The sequence below is a fragment of the Phyllostomus hastatus genome, unplaced genomic scaffold (assembly GCF_019186645.2).
Source record: "Phyllostomus hastatus isolate PE091 unplaced genomic scaffold, TTU_PhHast_1.1 phas_contig_5, whole genome shotgun sequence".
Lineage (NCBI taxonomy): Eukaryota > Metazoa > Chordata > Mammalia > Chiroptera > Phyllostomidae > Phyllostomus > Phyllostomus hastatus.
The window spans coordinates 122708-146605 of NW_025333897.1; the positions used below are offsets into that span (position 1 = coordinate 122708).

General features: G+C 53.7%; 2 protein-coding genes and 2 non-coding genes across 6 annotated transcripts; 2 read left to right on the forward strand and 2 right to left on the reverse strand.

The window, feature by feature from the left end:
* The first annotated feature begins 1659 nt into the window (after positions 1 to 1659).
* Positions 1660 to 3721, forward strand: B3GNT8 (UDP-GlcNAc:betaGal beta-1,3-N-acetylglucosaminyltransferase 8). 2 transcript variants are annotated; one of them, XM_045846870.1, is made up of 2 exons: positions 1660 to 1727; positions 2085 to 3721. In XM_045846870.1, the coding sequence occupies exon 2, from the start codon at positions 2117 to 2119 to the stop codon at positions 3308 to 3310; it is 1194 nt and encodes a 397-aa protein (XP_045702826.1). In that variant the 5' UTR covers positions 1660 to 1727; positions 2085 to 2116; the 3' UTR covers positions 3311 to 3721. The 2 variants fall into 2 exon arrangements, with proteins under 2 accessions (XP_045702826.1, XP_045702825.1); XM_045846869.1 differs by having other exon boundaries at positions 1666 to 1843.
* A 181-nt stretch (positions 3722 to 3902) lies between these two features.
* On the reverse strand, positions 3903 to 23642 carry BCKDHA (branched chain keto acid dehydrogenase E1 subunit alpha). Of its 2 annotated transcripts, XM_045846743.1 has the most exons (9): positions 23488 to 23642; positions 14867 to 15049; positions 14677 to 14763; positions 9867 to 9975; positions 7684 to 7845; positions 5764 to 5970; positions 5419 to 5560; positions 5093 to 5264; positions 3903 to 4423 (listed from the first exon to the last, which is right to left on the reverse strand). In XM_045846743.1, the coding sequence occupies exons 1-9, from the start codon at positions 23593 to 23595 to the stop codon at positions 4253 to 4255; spliced, it is 1341 nt and encodes a 446-aa protein (XP_045702699.1). In that variant the 5' UTR covers positions 23596 to 23642; the 3' UTR covers positions 3903 to 4252. The 2 variants fall into 2 exon arrangements, with proteins under 2 accessions (XP_045702699.1, XP_045702700.1); XM_045846744.1 differs by lacking the exon at positions 14867 to 15049 and having other exon boundaries at positions 23488 to 23611.
* Positions 10575 to 10678, forward strand: LOC123823919. The gene has a single exon (XR_006786616.1). It is a non-coding gene; the product is annotated as a U6 spliceosomal RNA (small nuclear RNA).
* Positions 11580 to 11770, reverse strand: LOC123823925. Its single transcript, XR_006786622.1, has one exon. It is a non-coding gene; the product is annotated as a U2 spliceosomal RNA (small nuclear RNA).
* Positions 23643 to 23898: the final 256 nt, after the last annotated feature.

A 23898-nucleotide genomic window follows, 5' to 3' on the forward strand; every position in this document is an offset into this window, starting at 1 on the left:
GGCCTGCAGTTAATGAGGCAAGAGGCCAGAAGGGGTCCAAAGGCTTAGGAGGGATGTTGGGTTGGGTTGATCATGGTCTGCATATCTTCCCCACCCCCAACTCTTGCAAAAGAAGGCACTTCTTGAGTCATTGATACTCAGCTTTCCCTATTCCCACTGCTGTGTGCTTTTCCACCTGACTGGACCCAGACTAATGCACTTACCAACCAAAACTGTATCCTCCGAGATTTCCAAACACCCGCAGGAGGGGCTGTGTCGCCCCCCCCGTGGAGAACCTCTGCACATCCTGGGAGTAGCTAGCTGAGCCAGGAGAGCTCAGGGGGCCTGAAGCCCTCTCCCCCAGCCCTGCAGGATGTGGGCTTGGACGCCCACCATGGGTGCCCAGGCCCTTGGCCCCAGCCCCTGATTGTCATCTCCCACTCCAGCTTTTATTTCATTACTATTCCCTGCTTCCTCCACATTGTCTTCCAACTTGTTCCATGAGCTCCATTATTCAAATTTAGGAGGAGACAATCAGCACTGGACAGATAGATAATCAACTGCTGCTGCTAACAGACAAGGTCTCTAAGACAGTCGTCCCCAACTTTGAGTCAGGTGAAGGGGGTCAGGCCAGGCTTGGCGCTACCCCAGGCTCCAGAAGGTCTAGGATGAGGAGGCCCCACCTGTCTGCCTCCCCAGACAGCAGAAGCCATGGGAGGGCATCAATGTGAAGACAGGCAGTCCCTCTCCTGTCCTGTGGGGGCTGGACATGCGTGCCCCCAAATCCCTGTGCAGTGTGGGCAGGGGCGCGGTGGGGAAGGTTAGGAAAGGGATCCGGCCCTGCTGGCAGGCAGCCAGGCTACCAAGGGGATGGATGTGCAAGGATGGCTCTGCTCCAAGGCTCCCTCTGTGCCTGCTCCTTCTCCTTCCATCTGGTCCTCCTGCTCCTTTCTCCTCCCCTCCCTGGGTCTGGCTCTGTTCGCAGACTCCCTCCTCTGCCCCCATTTGAGCCCCTCCACCTGCCTCTCTAAATCTTCCCCTCCATTCTCTCCCAAGGGGGCGGCTTCCTATCCACCTTTTCTCTCTCTCCCTTTCTCTCTCCTCATCCTCTCCCTGCAGTGCTCTCCTCTGCATCCCTGAGTCTCCATCTCCAGTCTCTTCTCTCTGCCTGCCCCTAAGGGTCTCCCTGTCTCCTCCTCCTCACCAGCCCCCTTCCCTAACCCACCCTGACTTGGCAGCAACACGCCCCACCTGTACCATCTCTGGCAGGCTGACCCATTCCTCAGCACATTTTCTGACGTCTCCTGTGATCAGGCCCCAGTGCCTTGGGCTTTGCCCCTTGGGGACTATGCCTGTCCCTGGGCCATTCCAACACTACTCAGCTCAGGCCTGGCTCTTGGTCTCACCCCTCCTCAGACCTCATCCGGAGCCCCTCTGGACGAGGTGGGCACAGTTTGTATCTGGCCAACCCTGCACCTTTCCCCCTCTCACCAGAAAACCAGCTCCAACAAGCCAGAGCCCCATCTCTCGTCAGCCTCTGCCCTCCCGCTCCTCCCAGCTCCTCAGGCACCGCCCAGGCCCCTGGGGCCTTCCCTTCTCCCCTCCCCGCCCTGCCCCGCCCCTCCGGACGGGCTGGGCTGGGCTGGGCTGGAGAACAACGACAGAGCCACAGCTGCCGGACCAGAGCCCAAGGCAGGGAACTGGGAGGGCCTGACCAGAGGCCTGGGGTGCCAGAGCCAGACCCAGAGGTAAAAAGCAGGGAGCAAATCCCTGGCTCCCCAGTCCCCAAAGTAGGGACAAGTAGGGCGAAGGAGATTGGATTTCTGCAACACAAAGGAGCTGACCCCAGTGATCCTGACTTCAGGTGAGGGGGATGAAGAGGGAAGAGGGGGACAGGCAGGTGGAAGGGGTTGTGCTGAGTGAAAAAAGCAGGTGTTGGGATGGGATTAGAGCAGTGATCCCAGGTCCAGGAATAGGAAAAGGGAAGAGCTGGGTCTTTGGTTGGGGGCCAGTTTAGGGTCTGGGACTAAGAGGCCACCACAGGGATTGGTGGGGACTGTGAAGGCCCATCCTGAACTCCAAAGCGCTCTGTGACTCCTATGCAGCTCCAGCAGCCACCCCTCCCCTGGGCTGGGTCATGCGCTGCCCCAAGTGCCTTCTCTGCCTGTCAGCACTGCTCACGCTCCTGGGCCTCAAAGTGTACATCGAGTGGACATCAGAGTCTCAGCTGAGCAAGGCCTACCCGGGACCCCAGGGCACCCTGCCAGTCCTCACACCCACCAGTCCTGAGCCCACCCTGCCGGCTAACCTCTCGGCCCGTCTGGGCCAGACTGGCCCACTGTCCTCGGCTTACTGGAACCAGCAACAGTGGCGGTTGAGAGCTCTGCCCAGTGGAGACAGCACTGAGGCAGGGGGCTGCAGGGCTTGGGGAGCTGCTGCTGCCTCTGAAATACCTGATTTCACCTCCTACCCCATGGACCTTCGCCGCTTCTTGCTGTCAGCAGCTTGCCGGAGCTTCTCTCGGTGGCTGCCTGACGGTGACAGTGGCCAAGTGCCCAGCTGTGAGGAAACCGGCACCCCCTACCTGCTGTTGGCTGTCAAGTCAGAACCAGGGCACTTTGCCGAACGACAGGCTGTGAGGGAGACCTGGGGTGGTCCCGCCCCTGGAATTCGGCTGCTCTTCCTTCTAGGGTCTCCAGTGGGTGAGGGAGGCCCTGACCTAGGCCCGCTGGTGGCCTGGGAGAGCCACCGTTATAGTGACCTGCTGCTCTGGGACTTCTTGGATGTTCCCTTCAACGAGACACTCAAGGACCTGCTGCTGCTATCCTGGCTCGTCCACCACTGCCCCAGCGTGAGCTTTGTCCTACAAGCTCAGGATGATGCCTTTGTGCACACTCCTGCCCTGCTTGACTACTTGCGGGCCCTGCCACCCAGCTGGGCCCGAGGCCTCTACCTGGGTGAGGTCTTTACCCAGGCCAAGCCCCTCCGGAAGCCCGGAGGACCCTTCTACATGCCTGGATCCTTCTTTGAAGGTGACTACCCAGCTTACGCCAGCGGGGGTGGCTACATCATCGCTGGGCGCCTGGCACCCTGGCTGCTGCAGGCGGCAGCCCGTGTGGCACCGTTTCCCTTCAACGACGTCTACATTGGCTTGTGTGTCCGTGCTCTAGGCCTGGTGCCCAGGGCCCACAAAGGCTTCCTCACAGCCTGGCCAGCAGACCGCATGGCTGACCCCTGCACTCTCCGGGACCTGCTGCTGGTGCGACCCCTCAGACCCCAGGACAGCATCGGGCTCTGGAAACACCTGCAGGACCCACAGCTCCACTGCTGAGCCTCAGTGGGGTCAGAAGGGGAGGGCAGACCTGGCCTGGGCCCTGGGCAGGGCCTTGGTGCCTGCCCCTTGCCCAGCCTCTCTGAGGCCTCAGTGTGAGGGAGAAGGTCCTGGAAACATAGATGTTTGAGCTCCTCCTGGGCCAGCTCGGGCTATGGGACTGGGCAGCAGAAGGCAGAAGACTGTTTTTGTTTTTGAAAAACATGCACTCTCCACTCTGAGGCCTGGAGTTGTCCTTGCGCCTGGGGGGCCTGAGAAGTTACGAGGGCAGAGTTCAGCCAACCACACGCTGCATACCCTGCCCTTTATACCAGACACCCCCTGCCCATCCTTACTAGATAGGCCAGCTCCAACAGCCTCCTGGTCAACTTGCTGGACACAAGGTTTGCCTCACCCCGTGGGAGAGCCGGAGTCCAACACCTCCACCCCCAGCCTGTCTGCTGAGGCTGGCCCTCCAGCTTGCACAAGTTTCCAAGGGAAGCAGGCAACTCAACGGCCTTGGTCTTACTCATCTAACTGAAGGGGCGGGGTCCCAAACCAGTCATGCAGGACTCTCCTCCCACCTCCAAAACTCCAGGAAACAGACCAAAAATGGCAGAGCGCCAAATGCAGACAGTTTATTCAATGCCTGCTGCCCACCTCTGACTGAGTAAGTTCCACAGGCTGACCTGCCATTCCTGCCTTCAGCCCAGAGGGGCTTCCGGTCCTGGAGGCACCCTTGCCCAGCCCCTGGGAGAAGGCACTGTAACCACAGTCAAAGTGGGGGCCAGTAGGGCCCCCCACAATGTAACAGCCTAGAGGAGTGGAGATGGTGAGCGGAAGCCCTGCCCCTTATCTCAGTTCTGCCCTGAGTGTCCTGGAGGGAGCTGGCTGCCAGCTCTCTCCAGCCCTCACTCAGTCTGGGGCTGCCTCTCAAGATGGGTGGGGTGGGGAGAGCAGGGTTCACTTCTCAAAGTGGTCCAGGGGGTAGTGCTCGCCATAGGTCTGGAGGTGACGGGTCAGGGACTCTTGCTGCTTACGGAGCTGGGCAGGCATCTCCTGATACACATCAGAGAAGAGCAGGCTGGGATTGGGTTTCAGCTTCCGCTCAGCCTCCTCAAAGGCCTCCATCACCTAGGAGACATGGGACAGTAGGCAAGTAGCCGGCCTCCCACCCAGGACCCTGCCTCCTACCTGTGGGACCTCGTGAGGCGTTAACCCGCTTGAGCCTCTGTGTTCCCATCTGGACAATGGAAATGATCACCATCACAGTGGGGACAGCTAACATCCCCATCAAGGCCCCCAATCCCAGCATCTCCCTCCTTCGCAGGACAAGGCACTAAGACTAAGCCTATGGAGTGTTTTCAGATCCAGCAGCCCTAAGAAGCAAGTAGCTCAGAGGTAGGGAAACCAAGCCATGGTGAAGGGACTGCCCATAACTGTGTAGCTAGGGGCAGCAGTGCTGCCTGAGGCCAGGGTCTGCCCTCACCAATGGCCTGTGTGGCCTCTGGCTACTGAGGACCAGGGACAGGAGAGACAACAGGCTGGCTCTAGTCAGGACACTCAAAGTGCATGCGGATTAAGTCACCTCGTCCTCAACCTTCTGAAGTGGGTACCCCAGGATCCCTCGTGCCAAGGGCACGGCTGAGGTACACGTGCCCAGGCAGCGTGGCCCCACAGGCCACAGTCAGAGACATCACCGGGACGTTTCCTGAGTTTCCCAGTTCACTGTCCCCCAAATCCCAGCCTCCGTCCTTCCAGGGTTCCCTGAGGTGTTGCTCTGCAACATGAGGTGGCCCTCACCTTCTTGCGTGACTGCTTCCTCCAGGCCTTCTCCTGCTCGTCATCCCACCAGCCTCGGCTCTGCATATAGTGCCTCAGCCGGGAGATTGGGTGGTCCTGCTTGTCCCAGTAATTGACCTCATCCACTGAGCGGTACGCTGAGCTGTCGTCACTGGTGCTGTGGTGCCCAATCCTGCCGGGTGAGGGCCATGGGCAAGGAATAAAGGCAAGGAAAGGGACACAACTCGGGATGATGAGGGCAGGCTTTAGGGATCCCAGCGATGGATGCAGGGAAGATGGTAAAGATGGCTGTCAAGGCTGGTGGGGGGGTCGGGGCAGGCAGGCACCTATAGGTCATGGCCTCAATGAGGAAGGGCTGGTTCTCTGCCACAGCCCGTCGCCGGGCCTCCTTGGTGGCGTTGTACACAGCAAACACGTCATTGCCATCCACACGAATCGACAGGATGCCATACCCCGGGCCTCGAGCCGCTGTGGGGACAGAGAGGCAGCTCAGACCCCATGGGTCAGATGAGGACAATGAGCCGGGAACAGGAGATGGGAGGGGAAGAGAGGAGAGCAAACAAAGCAGCGCTCCATCCACCATCTCTCTCGACCTCCCTCGTGCCAGACACCGCAGGAAGACCGGGAGGGCAGGGTGGCAGGAAGGGAGAAGAGGCAGAACAGGCCCATACCGATGCCATCCCCGCGGTACTGCTCGGAGGTGGGCGTGGAGATGGCATAGCCATTGTTCCGACAGAAGAAGATGATGGGGCACTCAAGGGTAGCAGCGAAGTTGAAGCCAGCGTGGGCATCCCCCTCGCTGGCTGCCCCCTCCCCGAAGTAGCAGATGACGATCCTGTTGGCATTGGCCCGCTTGGCCGCGTAGGCTGCACCCACCGCTGCAGGGGAAGAGAGCATGGTGAGCAGGAGCAGAGCCCCCCACATTCTCTTCTCTCTCCCTCACAAGACACACAGACGCAGACAGACGCACACACATCACCCCTGCCCCAGGTTCCGGGACTCAGGCTGGCTGTCACGAGGCTGAGGGGAAAGAAAACACCTGATACCCCAACAGTCCCCCCACAACCTGCCCCACCCTGTCTTCTCCCCTCAGCTGATAGCAGCTCCATCCTTCCAACTCCTCAGGCCCAAAACATCAGTACCATCTTTGACTCCTAACTCTGTCATCCCCACACCTCCTCCATCTTCAACACAGACCAGAACCCGACTCTTCTCCCCAACTCCTTCACCTCACTGGCCTGAGCTAGGCCCCTCCTGTTGCCTTGGGGCAGCCAGAGGGCTGTCTAATGGTGAGCCAGGCCAACTCAATGCACAGCTGACCACTCCCCTCCCCTGTGGCCCCCATTCCACTCTGTGTTAAAGTCAAAGGCCCTGAGGCCCTGCAGATCTGCACCCTCTGGTGCCTCTCTGATATCCTCCACCCCCATGCACAGCTGCCCCACTGGGCTCTTCCCTGCCCCTCAAGCATCTCAAACACAGCAGGAAGGCCCTGCCTCAAGATCCCAGCTGGCTCCCCTCCCCCACCCACCCCACCTCCTGGTCTGTACTGAAATGTCACCCCACCTTCCCCATCACGCAGCACTCCCTCCCAGACTCATCTCTCCCTATAGGACCTATCAACCCCTGACGTGCTCCATGGATCACATCTTCATCTTGTTTACTGTCTCTCTCCCCTACCCCCATGTCAGCACCAGGAGGGCGGAGAGTTTTGTCTCTTTTTCACTCTACCTAGGGGTGTGCCCACACAGCAGGGACTCTGCTGGAACTGAGTGAATTAATAGTCACCCCAAAAGAAGGTGAGGGCCAGGGCCCCACCTTATGGAAATCCTACCTTCCTTCAGCAAAAATGCTACCTCCACCTAAGAGGCTCCCCTACCCACCTCCCACCTCCAAGACATGAACTGCTCACTCCTTGTTTCCAAACAGAATGACATGTGTGGACACACATGGGACCTTCCAATGTGCTAGGCACTCTGCTCACCTAGCAGGCACGGCAACTCACGTATCTGGGGGTGCCCTGAGCACAGAAAGCCAAAGCCCAGTCTGAGCCTTGACCAAGGGCAGGCTCCACAGGGCAGGGAGGGCAGCCCGCTTCCATGGCCCCCATGCTCTGCTTCCCAAGCAGTCATCTTTAACAGAAGCCACACCAACCACTTGAAGCACTGTGGGCTTCCAGAGTAAGCTGTAGGGCAGCTGGACTCCGAGGACTGAGGCAAAGTGGGGTTGGGAGCAGGAAACCAGGCTCTGTAGCCACAGTCCCTGACTTAAGTCCTGCTTTTCTGCCACCTGCTGGGTGGCCTTTAGCAAGGAACCTGGCATTTGCTCCGCCACACGCAGTGGGTTGTGTGTGTGTGGACAGACCAGGTGGGCACGAGTTTCGGAAACCAACAATGTGGTCATGCTGGCTGAAGCCTGACAAACAGGTGAGGATGGCACCACAGCCCTCCTCTGACGGGTCCCAGACAAGAGGAGTCTTGCTCTGACTGTGTCACCAACCAGGAAGCCCCGCCTCGCCAAAGGAGAAGGACTGGGGCCTGCTCAAGGGTAGAGCATTGGTCCTTGTGGTCCAAGCCCAAGACGTGTATCCTCACCCTGAGGAATCTGTGTGGCCAGTGGAGAGGAGATGGTGACGAAGTGACGCTCCTTGCAGCCATAGTGAACAGGCATCTGGCGCCCCTTGCCCGGGTCGTTCACATTGCCATAGCACTGGGCCATGAACTGTTCCAGGGGGTAGTCCCGATACATCAGCACGCCTGTGAGGGACAGAGGTACCAGTTGTTGGGAGAGAGGGTCTGGAGGTGCAGAGCCCAGTGGGGGTCCCAGGGCAAGGCCCTTCCTGCCCGGGCTTTCAGTTCCCCGCCTGTGCAGTAAGGGAGCTGGATGAGACCAAGGAAAGCACACTGGGAGGCTGAGGGGACCAGCCGGTGCGGGACCCAGGTGGGCAGGCCAGCAAGCACAGGTCACTGAGGCCATTGTTCAGATCAACTGACTGCTACCCAGGGAGGCTAAATCATTGAGGTTTTCAAAAGAAGAAACCTAGCTTCCTTTTTTTTTAAATGAGAAACTACCTAAATTTTAAGTGTCTCAACTAATTACTTTGAAAAATCATCATATGAACCAAATAAAAATACAAGCCACTAGCTCACAACTTCTGGACTAACGAGAAAAACATTCAAACCTATTTATGGCAGTAAAGCCCTTCTTTAAACAAAATCTCTAGTGGATGCCCACCCGCCACCATCAAAGAGAAGCTCACCACCAGGTTCTCTCACCTGGCTGGTGGGCGGTCCTGGAGATGGCACAATCCGGTTGTTGGGTACTCTTGTTCTCCCCACTCCACAGTGTGGAGACAGAGAGTTGAGAACGGGGCACAGGGTCTGCCTCACCTCACCTAGCACGAGTGCCCTCAGCAGCTCCCCAGACACAGAGTTGTGTGCTGACTGGTGGTGCCAGAGGGCCCCTCTGGTAGGGCAGCCAGGGCCCAAACAGCCCTGTGTGGACTGCCCAGCTGCCGCCAGGATTCCGGGGCCCTCACTTGGCCCTGCCTAGAGCCCTCACCAGGGACCACTTCAGCAAAACAGGCAGAGAGCACTCAGCAAACCTGGCAAGGGCCTGGTGTGCAGTCTAGTGTCTGGGGCAAATCTTCCTTGCTCAAGATGCTGAACCACAGACCATCAGTGGGCACCTGTCCTCCTACTGCATGGGGGGGGGGGGGGACTTCTGGTGCAGCACAGAGAGGAGTAGACAGTCCAAGAGTAGACCGGACCACTATACCAGTCCAGGGAGGGCTCTGCACAGCCAGCCTGGCTAGGTCCTGCCTCCCTCCTAAAGAGCTGTCCCAGGATGAGAGGCCCTAGTCACTGTATCACCTCTGACACTGAGTGCTTACCCCATGCCAGGTCCTGTACTAACTAATGGTTTTGCATCATCTGCCCCATGAAACCCCTCAACAGCCATGTTAAGCAATTGAGGAGCAATTCAGCAACTTGCCCACGGTTATGAAGCACCCAAGAGAAAGGCTCAAGATTTGCCTCCCCGGCAGCCCCAGAGGGAGGCTGCTTTGCAAGGCCCCCATGCCAACCACCAGTCTGGAACCAGCCCCGCAGCTTCCCAGGCTAGCTTCTTCACCCCAGTCACTCTTTTATGCACACTGATTTTCTTCAGTCCTAGTCTTTGATCCTTCTTTGCACTCAGATGTGAGCCGGCTCCCTGGCTGGAACCTCCCAGGTCCTCCCATCTGCTTCTGCTCCCTGAAGGCTGCGGTGCCTGGAGAGAGGGCAGCAGAGCTCACACTGGGCAGATGGGGGCCCACAGTACACGCCACACCTGCAGCTCGGCCTGCCCGCACTGCACAATCCCAGCAACAGAGATTACATCCACAGTGCAGAGATTATAATACCATCATCATCATCTTGATTCTGGAGAAAACTAACGTTCAGAGAAGGGAAGTGACTTGCCCCAAATCTGACAGCCAGTAGCCATGGACCAGTCAGGAGAAAAGGCTCTTAAGCACAACAGTGCCTGCCCTCCACAGAGGGGAAGCCCACCCACTCTAAACTCTGGACCTGGTTTGGCTCTTTAACTTGAAAAGTTCTTCACCCAGCTCCTTGGACCTCCCTGGCATTGTGCCACTCCTCCAAGAGCACACAGGGTAACTAATGAGGGCCTCACCTTCACACCAGGAGGGACTGAGCTAGACCCGCCTCAATGGGGACCCCCCAAACCCAGACCTCTGGCATGTGCTCCACAGGGGCCAGGACATGGGCACACGCACCTGCCTCCCGGTACTGGCCAAACACCAGGTCCGTGTTGTCCAGAGCTGCCGCACTCCCCACATGCGTCCCCTCCTCACCATAGTTAGTCATGTAGAAGGAGATCCGGCCCTGTGGGTAGAGGGGAGTCCAGAAGCCCAGGCTTAGTTATGCTGGGCAACCAGTAAGAACTGTACAAACAGTGACCAACTTCTGATGACTCCACTGATCAGCAGATACTTCCTGAAGGCTGCTCTGGGCCAGGCCATGCTGGAGTTTCTGACTTCGTGAAGGAACTGCCAGACTGGTTAGAGCCAGACTGGGGGGCTGTGCAAGGGAGCTGTAAGGACGTACCTGCCCCACCAAGGAGGGGCACCAGGGAGCAATGCCTAAGCGGAGGCAGGGGTGGATGAAGGTTTCCAGATAGAGAGAACTATAAAGGCCACAAGACTGGAAGGGATGGGACAGGAAGTGGGTGGGGAAGGACAATGCAGGAGTGACAGGCAGAACCCAGGTACCACAGGGAATGAGACATCTGAACTTTACCTGGAGAACAGTGGTAACCTGCACATGGCTGTCTTTGGGGAGTGATGTTTTAGAAATGTCTCTCAGGCTGCTATGTGGGAAATGGATACAAGAAACAGGACTGAAACAGGACAGCAAGCCACATGAGAAAGGTGGTGGCCTGGCCTGGAGGACTGGATGGTTGACAGCATTAAGCAGCAGTCAGCGTGCTCACTTTGGCAGCACATGCACTAAAAATGGAATGATGCAAACATTAACATAGCCCCTACGCAAAGATGACATGCAAATTTGTGAAGCATTCCGTATTTTTTATTTACAACAGCCAAGATATGAAAGCAACCCCAAGTACACATCAATAGATGAGTGGATAAAGAAGATGTGGTACAGCCCTGACCGGTGTTGCTCAGTTGGTTAGAGTGTCATCCCGCTATGTCAAGGTTGCAGGTTCAATCCCTGGTCAAGTACATAGAAGAAGCAACCAATGAATGCATCAGCAAGTGGAACAATAAATCAATCTCTCTAAATATCAATAAATGTTTTTTAAAAATAGCCCTGACTGGTATGGCTCAGTGGATTGAGCGAGCACCTTCCTGCAAACCAAAAAAAAAAAAAAGCCCTGGCTGATGTGGTTCAGTGGATTAAGTGCCGGCCTGCAAACCAAAGAGATACCGGTGCAATTCCCACTCAGGGCACATGCCTGGGTTGCGGGCCAGGTCCCTAGTACAGGGCACATGAGAAGCAATCACACATTGATGTTTCTCTTTCTCCCTCCCTTCTCCTCTGTAAAAATAAATAAAATAACATGGAATGTCAACTATAATTGAAAACTAAAATTTTTAAAAACATTTTATTTTTAGAGAGAAGAAAAGGGAAGAAAGAGAAGGATACATCAATGTGTGGTTGCCTCTCGCACGCCCCCTACTGGGGACCTGGCTGGCGACCCAGACATGTGCTCTGACTGGGAATCAACCCTTTGGTTCGGAGGCCCACGCTCAGTTCACTCACTGAGCTACACCAGCCAGGGATGAAAACTAAAAACTTTTTAAATTAAAAAAAAAAAAAAAGCAGCAGTAGCAGCAGTACCAAGGAGTGGCATACCCTCCTGGCTGGCTACAAGCCTGGAATCAAACATTAGGTTCCCAGCCACCCTCGCAGGATACAGCTCTAGCCAGAGATTTAAATGGAAGTCTGATTTTGCGTTGGGTTTTTTTTTTAAATGCACTGTCCCCAGAAGTACTGCAATACTGGATGGATGCATGGAGTGGGCAGAGCAAGCTCCTATTCCATACTCTAGCTCCAAAAATCCATTTAATATAATGTCCTCAGATAAAGGATATATGAGATATTAAATTGGTAAGAACAGATACTACACTTGATCTTAGCGAAAAGGCTGGTAAGTGACGATTTTGCTTTCTTGATTAAAAAAACAAACAAAAAGCCCTGCAGCTGGTGCCAACCTTTCCCTTCCTTTCTTCCTGCCCAGCACACAGCCATGATGCCTGGAGCTGTGGCAGCTGTCTTGGAACACAACGAGCACATGATGAAAGCCAACTCAACCACGTTGGTGCCGCTGAGCTGCAGAACAGATCTCTAACTAAATATATAGGGACAGAGATTGGTGGGGGAAAAAACGTAAACAGATAAATACCTAGGGACAGAGTGAATGAGAAAGTGACAGTGAGGGAGAAGGAGACAGAAATGAAATGCAGGTCACCAGTTTGGGCAACTGGGTGGATGGTGGAACCCTTCGATGAGAACTGGCCTAACGGGGGAAGAGAAGTGGGCCTGGGAGGAAGATGCAGAGACCAAGTTTGGACAGGCTGAATCCGGGAGGACATCAGGGTGAGAGGCCAAGCAGATCCGGGGCTAAGAGGTTAAGGCAGGTTGGAGATTTGGGGAGTCCCTGGCACAGAAACAGAAATGAGCTACCCAGAACTACGTGTAAAGTGAAACAGAGAGAGCTCAAACTGGCACCTGCGGGTGCTCGCTGCATAGCCCTCGTGTTCCACGAGCCCAGCTCTCTGTCACGGCAGGGGAGCCACATGGATAATGCTTTCTTCTAAGTGGGGAGCCAATTAAAAGCTAATTGACCTCCCAGAGCTGAGTGAGTGGGTGGAAGCTGGGTGCTGAGCGCCTGGCAGGGCTGTGAGACTGGCAAGGGTGACAGCCTTAGGGGGCCCCTGAGCAAACAGCACCTGGGTTACCAGCTGAGGTCACTGGTTGCCACCCAGTATCCTGTCCCTCTTCCTCTGCTAACAGAGATCTCATTCCACCAGAGGCAGCAACTGCCTAGACTAAAACACTACGTTTCTTACTCTCCCTTATACTAGGAGTGACCAATAAAATATGAGATATTATTGGGACTACCTGGAAAGTTCTATAAAGATGGCTGTGGAGATACCTGGAATGTGCCATGTCTGACCTTCCACCTTCCTTCCACTTCCTGGCTGGAATGAGATGGGAGGGAGGGAGCCCCAGCAGCCATTAGGTTCATGAGGGACCCTCAAGGCTAGAAGCCATAACTGGGTATCCAATGACACTGTGATGCCACTATACCTTCCCCAGACCACCAGTTTCCAGATTTCTTTTATGCAAGGGGAAAAATGATTAACCTGTTGAAGCTGCTGCTTTCGTTTTGTTAGGATTTTTTTGAGGGGGGAGGATGGAAGGAGGTCTGTTACTGCAGGTGAAAGTAATCCTAGCTAACAGGGTCAACCTCTATGGATGAGTTGCTTTCACTGAGGTCTTCTTGTATTAGCTGATGGGCGGCAAGGGATCTTACATGCTGGTTCACACAGAATTCCTACCCTGAGCCTGTAGGGTAGCTTCTCTTGTTATCCCCATTTTTTTTAATATACTAAATAAACTGAGGCAAAGACAAGAAAAATCACCTGCCCAAACTCATAACTCTGATTGGATCCACATTCAGGGGATTCCACAGCCCTGTCTGTACAGCCAATGCAGAGGCAGGAAGGCTTGTGTGAGGGTGGGCGGATGGCCTGGCCTGGCACTGAGACTGTGGAGAGGGGAGTGCACTGGCAAGGCCACAGAGGAACACAGGATGGACAGGAAGGGCGAGGTGTGATCCTGTGGACACGGGAGCCAAAGAAAGTGGGTAGGCAGGGTGGAGACCATACCATCACCTGGAGAGCCACTATGGAGTGTTTCTGTGAGCATGAGTGCAGGGGTAGGCTGCCTGCCTGATCTGCTCAGTCACCTGGGGGCTTCATGCAAATGCAAATTTCCTAGCCAATCCCCATGTGAGGACCTGCCTGGCCAATATGCTTCCCCCTTTTCTAACAGGAAAGGGGGAAGAATACTGCTCTGGGTCTGCTACTCTATTCCCTTGGTTCCTGGAGACGGGCACATGGCCCCAGCCTGGCCTGTCACCGGATGGCTCAGGGAGGGGTCTGTGATCAAAGTGTGGCCAATAAATATCAGCCCTGGGCCTTCTGCTGGAACATTAGAGACCAATTTCTTTCCACCACTAAGGAGAAGGTTTAATTATTGCAAGGCTGGTAGGGTCATGGCAAATAATAGCTAATATTTATCACGGACTAACTAAATGCCAAGTTCACTGTCTCTAAAGCCCTTACTTGTCACCATCAATCCTCACAACAACCCCATGCAGACCAGAAAACTGAAGCACTGAGAGGCTTTCCCAGGCCCACAAAGCCAGAAAGTGGCAGATAAGAACTTCAATCGTACCCTGAACCCTTTCTGTGCCACCTCTCCAGGAGCCTGGAGCTTCCAGAACCCTCAGCTGCTTGAGAATGAAGGAAGCCAAGGCAAAGACGAGAAGAAAAGACATTCAAGAGAGAGGAAGAGGTCTGGTGACATCTTTCAATTCCCAGACACAGCTGTGCCTGAAGACAGGGCTGTCTGAACTTGAAGTTACTTGAGTCAACAAATTTCCTTCTTTGAGTGGGTCTCTGTCTACTGAAGGTCCCAGCATGTCTGCCATGGGCACTCCAGGAAGCACCGAGGGTCTCCCTGTTTCTCAGGACTGTGAGCTCCCAAGAAGAAGGGCCCTCATGACTCCTACCTGCCATCTCCCTGCACAGCGAAGCCCCTACCCCAGCACACAATAGGTGTTTTCAGTGATCTGGTCCATCTTCTGCCCCTGGCCAGGGACCTTCCCACATTCTCCCTATAGTGGCCCAAGAAAACCTCCAAGAACTCTAAGGACCCCAAGACAGTGGATCTCTATTCCACTCTTTCCTCCTTGGGAGCTATCTTTTGGCCCACAAACAGGCAGAGGGACGTCAGGTGATTCCAAACTCCCCTCCCCGGCCTGTCCCCACGCACCTGCCGCTGGGACTCATAGAGGATGCGGTCCATGGTGTTGAGCAGTGTCATGCTCTTGTAGAACTTGAGGACCTTCTCCTGCGGCAGCTGCAGATAAAGGCACAGAGAGACACAGAGCCATTGGACCAGAGAGGACATGGGCAAGGGACCTGGGCATGGGAGGCAGGGGGTGAAGGAGGTGGCCTCTCACGTGGGGATCCTCGCTGGGATTGATGATCTGGCCCTGCCGATCCATGACGCGGTAGATGGGGATCCCAGAGATGACATTGGGCTGGATGAATTCCAGCTTGTCTACGAACTCCGCCGAGGCCCCTGGGAATTGAGGCTTGTCGTCCAGGGATGAGAAGTACTGCTGCTGCTGCCACTGGGGGTGCTGGGAGGGGAGGGCAGACACTTGAGTAGGAGCAGCACTCAGGTTTGCCCTGGCTCAATCCCACGGGGCCAGGCTGTGGCCTGGTGGTTAAGCAGCCACAGACACACAGGGTGTGAATTCCAGCTCCACCACTTTCCCATTGCATAACCTCAGGCAAGTTACTAGAATGTCTTTGTGTCTCAGTTCCTCATCCAACTGGGGTAAAAATAACATCTATTCCACAGGGTTGTTGTAAAGATTAAATATCTCAAAAAAGTGGCAGGCAGCTCAAGAACTGGCAGCTGTTATTATTATCAGAGGCCCAAATTCTTCGCCCCGGCATTCAAGGCCTCCCCATTCTGGCCACGGAGACCCACATCTATCCATTTCACACGGCTACAACAGGCACAGACACCTCTGCACAGAGCCCTCGAGTCACCTGGAGGGCTCTTTACTGACCCCTGTGCCCAGCAGGGAGGCCACCCAGAACAGACCTCTGTCTGTGAGCTCTTGAGTCAGTCTGCCTGGGTTCAAATCCCTTGTTGGGCGACTATGGGAAAGTGACTTCCCCTTTTGAAAAAGCCACCACCCCTTTCTCATCCATAAAATGGAGAACAGCTCATAGAAATGTTGCAAGGCTAAAATGAGATCACGCGCATAAATTTTAGCAAAACATTTGTAAGCCATACAGTAAATGCTCAAAAAAATACTAGGATTTCTACCACCACATCACTGCTGTCATCTCTCTTCTACCTCCTCCCCCTTGCCCTGGCGAACTGCTCCACACGCATCATGCCCTCTCCGTGCCAGGCCTGAGCCCTCCACAAACCCAGCCTGACTCACTCAATAAGTATTTGGGCACCTGCTTTGTTATAAGCCCTGCGCTGGGTTCTGGGGACCTAAGAGACATAAGACTCTGTCCCTGCTGCCAGAATGAAAGACAGATGCTGAATAAGTACCGATGGGGGTGAGTCGTGTTCTAGGAGAAGCCATGGGGCTCCGTGGAGTGGAGTGCAAAGGAGGTCAGGCTTCTCTGAGGAAGTGACATGAGAGTGAGCCTTGAAAGATACCTAGGGGTCAGGAAAAGAGCATTCGATGCCAGGGGAACAGAACATGAAAAGGCACAATGTGAAGAACAGCGTGCCCCCTGTGGAACATGGAAGGAGCTCAGAGCAGCTGGAGGAGATCTGTGGGGAGCATCATACCTGCTCAGATCAGAGGAGGCCTGGCAGGGAACGCCCGTGAGAAGCCTCCATGTGTGGCAGAGTATGAACCAATTCAGTCTCTCAACTCTTGAGATAACCTTCAACTGGTCTCAGTATTGCAACAGTGCCCCTTGATTAAGCACTAGCTGAGTGCCAAGCTGAGCTCTGCATGCACAGTCCTACTATTGCCCTTGAGTAAATGAGAAACCTATGGTTCAGGGAGGTCAAATAACCTGCCCTGCCCTGGGCCATAGAGCTGAAACTAAATAAGTAAGTCAGGACTAGCTTTAAACCTGGGCAGGGCTGATACTCAGATCCCAAAATCCATGCTTCCTAACCCAACTGCCACTGCTGGCCTGGTTTCTACACTGGTTGCCAGGCTCCTCTTAGCTCATAATCGTGGCTTCACTCCCAAGAGGAGCTGAAGAATGACTGAGTGTGCCATGAGCTGGACCTCACACATGGGTGCTCAAGTGTGTTCCCCTCCTCCTCTCCTTTAATTACAGTGAAGAAGCCATCCAAGGTTCTGGGGGCACGTGAACACATGTGCGTTTATCTGCAATTATAGCTGTGAGGAAATTACACTCCCAGCAGCAAGGCAGGTCCGGGCCTCACATCACAGCAGACCCCCTCCGCCTGCATGTGAAGCAGCTAAACTCTGCAGACTGCACTTTACCAGGAGGGCTCACACCTCTGAGCACACCCACAGCCAGGCCTGTCCGTCCACCTAAAGGGTCCTTCTGTGTCGTGTCTGTCTCCCACACACATCACAAGCTCCCCAAAAGTAGGGATTATGTCCAGGTGGATTACAGAGCAGGCACTCAACAGATGGTTACTGAACAAACGGATGAATGAGTGGTTACATTCAAGGGCTTTGGAGTCCCACTGGCCTGAGCTCCAATTTCTTAGCTCACTGTGTGGCCCTCTGCTACACACCGTCTCTTTGAATCTCCCCTCTGTAAAATGGCTGTAGACCACTGCCGCGAAAAGTTCCTAAGATAAGGCACCCAAAAAATTTGGTACAGGCACAGGACATGGTGTGTGCCTGAAAACTGGTAGAAGGGAAAAAACGAAATCTAGAAGATCAGGAGATGGGAAGTGGGAAATGACTACACCTCCAGAGGAAGACAGGGCAGAGGAGCTGGGGAGAAGGACTGGCTGCACCTCACACTGAAGTGGGACGCAGGGCCCGGCAGACACTCCAGACAAGGACAGAAGCCTGGGGAGACACAAATGGAACGAGGGCTACGATCCTTTAAGGGGGTAGTCCAGAGGCCAGCGGGGGTTGGGAGGATAGGATCTCAGGGCTCCGCACAAGCCAGGACGTCAGGACTCTGTCTGCCTACAAAGACCACAGAGCTACTGAGAGGGCGCTGTGGTGCACCCCACACACTGGGGGTGAGCTTTGGGAGTGCCATTCTCTCCTGGGCCACTCCAGGGCTCTGTACTGAGTCAGTGTGCTCTGAGAAAGGTTCAGCAGTGCCTGGTCCCAAGGAAATGCTCCACTATGGGAGTGGGTGATAAATGCCTGCAGGGAAAGGATGCGACTCCACCCACTTTTTGTTTTTGGTGAGGGCATGGGTTTGTCCTGGTAGCCAGTGACTTACAATGGCAGAGGCCACATAGATTTACACAGAGCCCTGAAACCACACCCTCTTCCACCACACAGGAAACAGGGAGGCCTGCCCTGGATGGTCTGATCTGCCCAGCAGGTCAATGTCAAGGTGGTCTCTTGTGGAGCCACTCCTGAGGGCACCAAGATTAAGGGCATGGACTGGAGCAGACTGCTGCCCCTGGCTGTGCAACTAAACCTCCCTGAGCTTCGGTTTCCTTATTCATGAACAGAGGACGGTAGGAGTACCTATCTCATAGGTGGTCACAAGGATTAATGACTTGATGGTGTAATTGCTCAGCCCAGAGTAAGAATGAACACTCAGTGCACACAAGTAGCTGACTAGTGTATTTGACAACTGTTGTCAAACAGGTACTGAATACTGGCTCCAAGTCACACCTGAACCGAGGGCTTCGACAAACACTCAACACACGAGTTGCAGTCAAGAGGGGGTTGAGCTCAGAGGAGGCAGGATGTTTAGTGGTTAATGCAGGGCAGGGCAGAATAAAAGACACTAGAGCTAAACTGCCTGTATTTGAATCCTGACTTTGTCTCTTTCCAGCCATGTCATCTGGGCAGCACAATCGCCCTGACCCAGTGTCCCCTTGTGGATAAAATAAGAATTGCTACTCCACAGGAATGGTGGTGAGGTAGGTATAAAACCCGCCATAGCTCTGGGGCAACCTTTACCACCAGCATCAGGTAGAGTGGGAGGAAAAGCTTCCTAGAGAAGGGGGTGAAGCTGAGCCCTGCTGGACAAGCAGGGGAGAGCCAGGCAAAGGCTGGGGGAAGAACACTTCAGTCTCTGGGAACAACAAAGGCTCTGAGCCAAGAGAACAGAGCCTGGGACACTGGTACCCTGAAGACCAGTACGGCTGCAGCACGTTAACAATAGCTAACAACGTGCTGGACACATTGCACTTTCTTTTGGCCTATGTGCTCAATGAGCCGGCACAGCAGCCAGGGGAGGCAGGACCTATTATCACATGGCAGTAAAACAGAGGTGCCCCGAAGCCCGGAGGGGTTAAGTGACTGGACCGAGGTCACAGGGCTCATGAGTGGTGGTGTCGGCACACAAAGCGAGGCAGCTGGACCACTACTGCCTAGGGAGGCTGGTGAGAAAGGTGGGGCCCATGGAAGGCACCACAGATGAGCCAGTTAACCGAGCCCTCTGCATGTAGGACACTAAGGTCACCCAAACCCACTCCCTCCTGGGGTCTGAGGCACTCTGTCCTCAAACTGTCCAAAGTGCTTCCAGGTCAGAAATGTCAGCGGCCTCATCAGTGGCCTGCCTTGTGGAAGAGCTGGTCGGGGACGCCAGGGAAGTGTGATTAATCAGCCTTTCTCTGGCCCCAGGGACCTGGGACCTGGGGGCGTGAGCAGCACTATGCTCTCCCAGGCACTGGAGTGTGAAGCCCTGAGGGAGGCCGTCCCTTCCCAGCATTAGTCATGGCCACCCCAGACTCCCTGTCCCCGGAGAAAATACTAGTACTAGCCATTTCTTGAGCCCTTACTGAGCACTTGGTATATGTAGTAAGTGCTTCATAAGAACCATTTCCTTTCTTCCTCACACCTCTCTGAAAGGGCACTCCCACAGTCCCTATTTTACAGACGGGGGCTGGTGTTGAGATCAGGAAAGCTTCTCTGAGGAAGCAGCCCACCCGCTGTCATCTGAAGGACCATATCCCCACAGGGGCCTCTGGGTAGCAGGGGCTCATCCAAGGGGGGGAAAAATGGCCAGTGGCACTGAAGCAGGGAGAGAAAGGGCTGAGGCCAGCTCTGTCACCCAGCTTCCCACCAGCTGGCCGGGGCAGAGGCTGGTGCCGCCAGCCAAGCCTGGACTGAGCTGGAAGACCTAAACAAAGCCCTAATGCTCTCCTGCTGGCAGCCTGGTGCTATGAAAAGAAACTGGGCTTTGGGCTCCAGGGCTCCGAGTTCACACCTCACCTCTCTGGGCCTCAGTTTCCTCACCTGTAATGAGAAAAAACTACCAGCAGGTACCTTGCAGTATAGCTGTGTTAAATGTAACAAGTGGGTACTGTAAATTATAAAGTGCTTCATGATGTGAAAAGAAGCTGGGGTCCTTAGAAAAGAGACCAGGTTCCTTAAGACACAAGGCAAAAGGGAGATGGACACAAATGAATCAATAATGACCGTCACCATTCATCCCAGAGTACACACTGGGCACCGGCCACTCAAGAGACATTGCACAGGATGCTGGAGCCCTTGGACAGGCTGGCCGAACCGCTGGGTCCGAGAAATAACATTATTGCTAATTTGCACAGACCAAGCTGCAGGTGCTCCCTGATTTCCAGCGGGGCAGGGACTCTAGTCGCCCGCTTGCTACGCTGAGAGAAGTGAAATGACCTGGCCGAGGTCCCATTTGCTCTTGGGGTGCTGGCTGAGAAACTGACTCAGGACACCTCAACAAACCAGTTTTCCTTCCTCCTCTTCACCCTGAGCACTACTACATCTTCCAGCAAGTGGAGGGGAAGAAAGGGAGGCAGAACCAGGCAAACGTCTCGGAGGTGAAAAGAAGGGCAAGCAGACAGAAAGAAGGCAGGCGGCCCCGCAGTCCTCCCGACCCAGCCTGCACCACCAACCCAACCTGTCCACTGCAACACAGCCTCCCAACCTTCCCTCAAGGCACTGACTCTCTGTCTCCTGGCACAGCTGAAGCTGCACTATCCAATATGGCAGCCAGTGGCCATTTAAATTTAAATTCATTAAATACAGTTTTGGCCAGGAAGCTCAATTGGTTAGTGTCACTGGGATATGCCAAGGTGGCAGGTTTGATCCCCAGTTTTGGCACATGTAAGAATTACCAGTGAATGCATAAATAGGTAGAACAACAAATCGTTCTTCTCTCCCTCTCTCAAATCAATCAATTACAATGTTAAAAAAATTAAGTACAGATGCTCCATGACTTACAGTGGGGTTAAGCACTGATAAACCCACCACAAGTTGAAAATATCATAAATCAAAAATGTATTTAAAACACCTAACCTGCTCCCACCAGTATGGTTCAGTGAGTTGGGCGTCCTCCTGTAAAGCAAAAGGTCACTGGTTCAATTCCTGATCAAGGCACATAAGGAATTGGGGCCTAGGTATCTGGTTCGGTTCCCAGGCGGGGTGTGGAAAAGGCAACTGCAAAATGTTTCTCTCCTCTTTCTCCCTCCCTTCCCCTCTCTCAAAAGAAACAAAAACAAAACCAAAAAAAACCAAAACAAAAATACCCTAACCTACTGAACATCACAGCCTAACTTAAATGTGCTCAGAACACTTACATTGGCCTACAGCTGAGCGATTATCTTGAATTTCATCTCAAAGTAATTGCCTTCTTTTTCCCCTCACCAGAAGCAGAAGACACAGACAGGCCTTTTGGAGACATAAGATGTGAAAACACAAAACACAATATCCAAAAAAACGCTGGCCACACAATGAACTGTGGTTGTTCGCCCTCAGGGTCGTGTGGCTGACTAGGAGCTATAGCCCACTGCCTCTGCCTAGCACAACTAGAGTATCATAACACGTATTACTAGTCTGGGAAAAGTTCAAAATTCAAAGTAAGGTTTCTAATGAATGTGTATCACTTTTGCACCATGGTTAAAGCTAAAAGTTAAGCCAAACCATCTTAAGTTAGAAACCGTCTGTAAAGTAAAAATTTCAGTTCCTCAGTGGCACTAGCCATATTCCGAGTGCTCAGCAGCCACGTGTGATTGGTGGCGACTACACTGGAGAGCCCAGATAAAGAACACCTCCACCATCTCCAGAAGTGCTACAGGACAGCCCTGGCCTAAACTCTTTGACTAAATGCTACTATTCCTTCCCTCCACTCAAAAATACAAAAGTATCATTTTTAATTTTAAAAGAACAAGTTGGAGAAATAAATGTGGGAAAGAAAACTGAGGACTCCAAAAATATATAAAGCTTTAAATACCATACATACATAAAAAGTAAGGACTCTCAGAGACCTTCTCCTCCTCTCCTCCAATCCACCCCAAAAAAGCAAGGATGAAGTCAAGAGGGAAGGGAAGGGCAGCAGGGAGACTGGGCCAGAAGAAAGCTGATTTAATCAGTCCTAAATGACCTTTCCCTACTGCAGCCTGAGTCCAGCCCACCTCCCGCCCCACTGGCCCAGCCAATGGGCTCCTGGGACTGAGATCAGCTATGGAAGATCTGACTTCTTCCCCGCTGCACCCCCAAAAACGGCCAACACAAACCAGCCCAAACATAGGAGACTGCCCTACCCCCATCCAGCTCCAGCAACCCTTCCCTTCCTGCAACCCCTCCCCTCATTCCAACCTCATCCTCTTTACCCTCCTCCCCTGTTTCTCTTCCCATCCAGAACTTCCACCTACAGCTTCCAGCTTCCCCTCCTGGATTGGAGGGTCAGAGGGTCAGGCCCAACCACACAAGATCTTGACAGTCTGTCTCCAGGGCCCTCATCAATTCAAGCACTACCAAAGTCACTTTCTCCTCCTTCCTTCCCTCCACCCTCACTTTCAAAAGTGGCCAACACTCCTATTGCCCTTAGCATAATGCCAGGTCCCGTTCTTAGCATTCTACATATTTAATTTTCACAACAATCCTATAAGGTGCCACTGGTAGCATTTTACAAAGGGGGAAATTAGGTACAGAGAACAGCAGACCCCTACCCAAGGCTATACAGCTGGAAAATAGCAGATTAGGGATATGAACCAATGTGATCTACCTTCATATCCTTCTAAACAACTATTTTTTTATTGTGAAATTTTAGTTCATAGCTCTACTGCAACCCACAGAGCCTTCCAGCAAGAAATGTAGGCAGAGTGCCCTGTGGATCTCTCTCTCTCCTTTTCTCCTCTCATTAATTCAACAAATATTTATTGGTTATCTTTTCCGCAGTGTGACAATAGACAAGGTCCCTGTCCTGTCATCTTATTAAGGGACACAGGTTCAAACGCCTTTTTTATGCAATTCATTTTAAAGTTCGTTTGTTTATTTTTAGAGAGAGGGAGAAAGAGAAGGAAAGACTGATCGGTTGCCTCTCGCAGGCCCCCACCCCCCCAGCTGGGAACCTGACCCACAACCCAGCCATGTTCTCTGACCGGGAATCGAACCAGCAATCCTTCGGTCTGCAGACTGGCTCTCAATCCACTGAGCCACACCAGTCAAGGCCCTGCAATTCACTTTAAAATCAGAATTGCAGCAAAAGAGCAAAGAAGTATAGGGCACTATAAAAAAAAAAAAAATCCGTGACGGAAGACCTGATCTCTCTTTTCTCCTCTTCGAAGGTGAGGGGTCTTTACCGAGAACAAACTTACTAAAGCAGTTTTACCCCCCAAGCCTTAAGCAAAGGTCTCGCCTTCTTCCCATGTACCTCCAAACTGCCATCACCCACTGGCAACTAATGAGGAACCCCATCCCTCTCTCCAAGTTGTCTCCGTCTCAAGATGCCCCAAAAGAAGCTGCCTCACTTTTCATCTCATAAAAAAGTGGAAGTTCTTTCTCTAAGTGTCCTCTCTTAAGTGGTTCTCCTAAGCCTCGTCCCTTCTGTGACAGCCCTTCCTTCACCCCTTGCAGGAACCCCACACTCTGAAAATGGCGTTGACATCCCTATTCCCTGCTAGGGATAACTCCCCGGTGCCCCAGGTACTCACAGATATAGCCAGCCCCCGAACCTCAAGCCGCTGCAGGAGCAGGAGGCCAGCCTGACCCCAGCCTCGACGTGGTCCCCAGACCCGCGCTGCTCGAGACGCTAACGCCATCTTGACTAATAACTTCTTGGCGATCCGCCCCTCTCCCTGTCGATACTGGGGCTGCCCCTTCACTAGCCTGACTAAAGTGCCAGCACCACTCTGCAAAGAAAGCGTTTGCTATAGTCCTGAGGTCCCTAGAACACATATATGTGTGGATAAAACAACGTGGTTTCCAAAAAATTACTCTGATAGCCTCACTGTCATTGTTTTTGTAACAGGCAAAAAAGAGGGCAACCTGACCAGAGCCTCAGGATTTTAAGACCCGGGACCTCGGGTAGGACGAGCCCTTGCCAAGGACCACCCCCTACTCGC